At 47.9% G+C, this 3,139-nt stretch overlaps 1 protein-coding gene across 1 annotated transcript in view; it reads left to right on the top strand.

Moving 5' to 3' along the window:
* The window catches only part of DUSP11 (dual specificity phosphatase 11), a 15,347-nt gene that overhangs the window by 441 nt on the left and 11,767 nt on the right, over window positions 1-3,139 (top strand). Inside the window, exons 2-3 of the mRNA XM_019514383.1 lie at window positions 1,461-1,536; window positions 2,781-2,912. Of these exons, the coding sequence (XP_019369928.1) occupies window positions 1,461-1,536; window positions 2,781-2,912 (208 nt within the window). The remainder of the gene's footprint in view (window positions 1-1,460; window positions 1,537-2,780; window positions 2,913-3,139) is intronic.

Here is a 3,139-nt window from a genome sequence, read left to right as displayed (position 1 = left end):
CGACCTGTTGCCCCCCTCCTAACACACACACGCAGAGCAAAAACCCAGACATCTGTTCACATTTTAAAAACCTGTCCGGACAGGAGCTGAAAAAAGGGGACACATTGGGGAGAACCCGGACATATGGTAACCCTACCCCCTCCCCTCAGCCTCCCTCAGGTGGAGGCCTTCCCCCAGCGGTGCTGAAGCCCCCACACGGACCGAAGGAGCCCTGGGCTGTGCTGGCTCTCCCTGTTTGCTCTGTGTGCTGAGTGCCACCAGGTCCCAGGACCTCCTGGCCCTTGCCCAGCTCGGGGTCCCCCTGGCCAGGTGGAGGCTGGGCTGGGAGGACCCCGGGTGACTGGAGCCATGTCCCCTCCCTTGTCTGATCCCCTGGAGGCCTCTGGGTGCTTGCCAGCTCTGCAGATGCCTTCGAGGGCTGGTGGGAGCTGCCCGGTGCCCCCTGTGGAGCGCTCATTATGAACCCGCGACCTCGCCCCGTCACAATTTGCTTTTTGTCCCAAGGGAGCTGTTGGCAGCACCTGTAGTGCGTGCCTTAGTAAAGAAGACTGGTTGTTCTCCTCAGTGGGCCTAGGCCCACATTCCCTCGGCATCAAGGAGGCCACTTGCATAATGGCAGACAGCAGATGCCGAAAGGAGGAGGGAACTGGGTCTAGCCAGGGCTTTTCCCTCTACTCCTCTTACACTTCAGCCTCCAGCATTTAAGCTCGAGGACGCTCTGATTTGGAGGCTGTGCCCCTCTCAGTTGCTGCCAATGTCCCTTTCCTCTATGAATGTGTCCTGTCCCACCGTAAACCTGGGTGAGTTCTCAGCTTCCACCATGTTTGGTGGCAACATGTCCCAGCCTCAAATTCCCTGCTGGGTGAAAGAGAACTGTCTGGTGTTTGTTTGAAACTTGACCTACTCATGTCATGTAACCTTTTGTTCTTGTATGGGGACAGAGGGTCAATAATAAATTCCTATTGACTTTCTCTTTGCAATCTTGGCTACAGAAAAAGAATAGAGTAACTCCTCTGTTGCAACAAACTCAGAAAGGCCACATCAGGTCTGAGGGTTTTTAATCTCATGAGTTCCTATGTGAAATCCAGGGGTTGTCTTGTGAGAGACATTGTTCATTGTATTAGCCTGAAGTCAAGGGAAAGCAGGGCAGATGTGCTCCTTAGGGGTTTCTGAATCATGTTTGTGCACCTACCTGTGCTAACATTGCGTGGCGCCCCACGGCACCCTTAAAAGTATCTCAGACATCACCCTGGTTGAGAATCACTGCATTAGTGACTCTGACCTGAGCAGAGACAAGCTGGGAACAAGAGTTGGGCTGGTATCATGCTTGCCCACAAGAAGGAAGTAAAACTAGCGAGCTGGAAAGCGAAAGAAGAATTTGGGCTGCAAAATGGAGCATAAAGGGCAAGACTCCAATGATGGGAAAGGTCCTGGCACTAACTGTAATGCTTTGGTTTTAGGTGGACAGACTATGTCCCACTTGGAAGAAGATTGCCTGGGACCCGCTTCATTGCTTTCAAGGTTCCCTTAAAAAAGGTAAGTGAATGATACTTGCATCAGGTCTCTTTGGGGTTCATGGTTTTTCACTACTAGACTGTGGCAAAAAGCAGGGCATTGAAGTGGTGTTGGAGCAGGGATTTTTCCAAAGCTTTGGGGCTGAATGTGTCTGGAGAGAACTTTTCAGCTATATGTACCTTTCAAGAAAGGAGATATTTGGGAATGATAAAGAAGAAATTTGGTTGTACTAAATGAGAGCTTAATGTTTTGAGGGTTACAGTGTTTTTGGGGAAGGTAATAAAAGCATAGTGCAGTCACAGTCCTATAAGCTGCCGTACTACCTGAGTTGGGCATCCGGTGTTTTTCAGTGGCCTTTATGGTGTGGACATTCTGACTAAGAGGTAGAAACTTTTGCTGATTTGTCACCAGACCTTTTGGACACTCTCAGAGTTGGCTGGTGCCTACAGCTCCCATTCGCTTTGGTGACTTATACCCTGAAAGTATGAGCCACAGCTGATTTTGAGTAGCCTGTATTCTGGAGAGTCCAGGCACAACAGGGCTGCTTTGCTATCCTTTTCACGTATTGTGGGAAAGACTCCATCGTGTTGAACCTAGTTGCTATAGTAACTCCCACTGACCTAAATGCTAGATATTTCCGTGGGCATCAGGAAGCTTATTATAGTGCATTGCAGTGTTGCCTCCGAGCAAGCTGTACCTTGATTCTGTAATGCAGACACCTTTATTATTATACATGGTAGAAATTCTTCCAGCGTTACGCATCTTTAGTTTTGTTGCTTCTGGTAATTGCCTCAGTTGGTACCCTGAGTTTTTTTTACACCAGGCGGTAGGTTTCTGGATACTGACAAATTAACCGCACCAGTTAGCGTCATCAGTGGGCTTCAAAGCAGAACTGGCACATAATTTCTAAATGCATGGTCCTCTGTTAAGTGTGTTGCTATCATTAAAGTGTCTAGGGTGCAGCTGTTGAACACAGCCAAGCAGATCTGATGCACGAAAGGCAGGTGGTGCACTTCACAAACAGGTGCCAAAGTGTTTCAGTAGTTAATGCATCTCCCTGTGCTTCCTGAGGGGTACCTATGTGCTGATACCAGTTGCTTACCACTATGTCCTAGAATTTGGGGTGTCTGAGTCCTGATGTGGGTGGTGCCTGTGTCAAGGAAACTTGCTTCCTAAAGCTGCTATGATACACTGCATTTCTAAACTGCATCAGGCCTCTCTGATGAGGTGCTATAACTGCAATATCAAACATTGTTTCTTGTCAGAGTTTTGAATGGAGACTTGCCCCAGAAGAGAGGTTTTCTCCCACAGACCTTGTTAAGCAAATCAAAGAGCAAAAAGAAGAACTTGGCATGATCATTGATCTAACGTACACTACTCGCTATTATGGACCAGAGGTGAGTTACTCAGTTGCTTGCCAGGAGGTGGATACGCTTTTATCTAGGGCTAGCCCAGAGTGTTAATTGTTGTTGGTACCTCATTTGCCAGTAGAAGTGGGAGATCAGAGCTTCGGGAATGTGAAGAACTTTATATATTCTAATATTATAAAAGCTGTACGGAAAATATATAACAGCTGATGAAAACAACCAATCAGAGTGCAAATACAATGTTCAGACAGGAGGTG

Source organism: Gavialis gangeticus, unplaced genomic scaffold, assembly GCF_001723915.1.
Source record: "Gavialis gangeticus isolate Ggan-Ray unplaced genomic scaffold, GavGan_comp1, whole genome shotgun sequence".
NCBI classification, from domain to species: domain Eukaryota; kingdom Metazoa; phylum Chordata; order Crocodylia; family Gavialidae; genus Gavialis; species Gavialis gangeticus.
The sequence above is the reverse complement of the archived record's forward strand: the minus strand, read 5'-3'. Positions and strand labels throughout refer to the sequence as shown.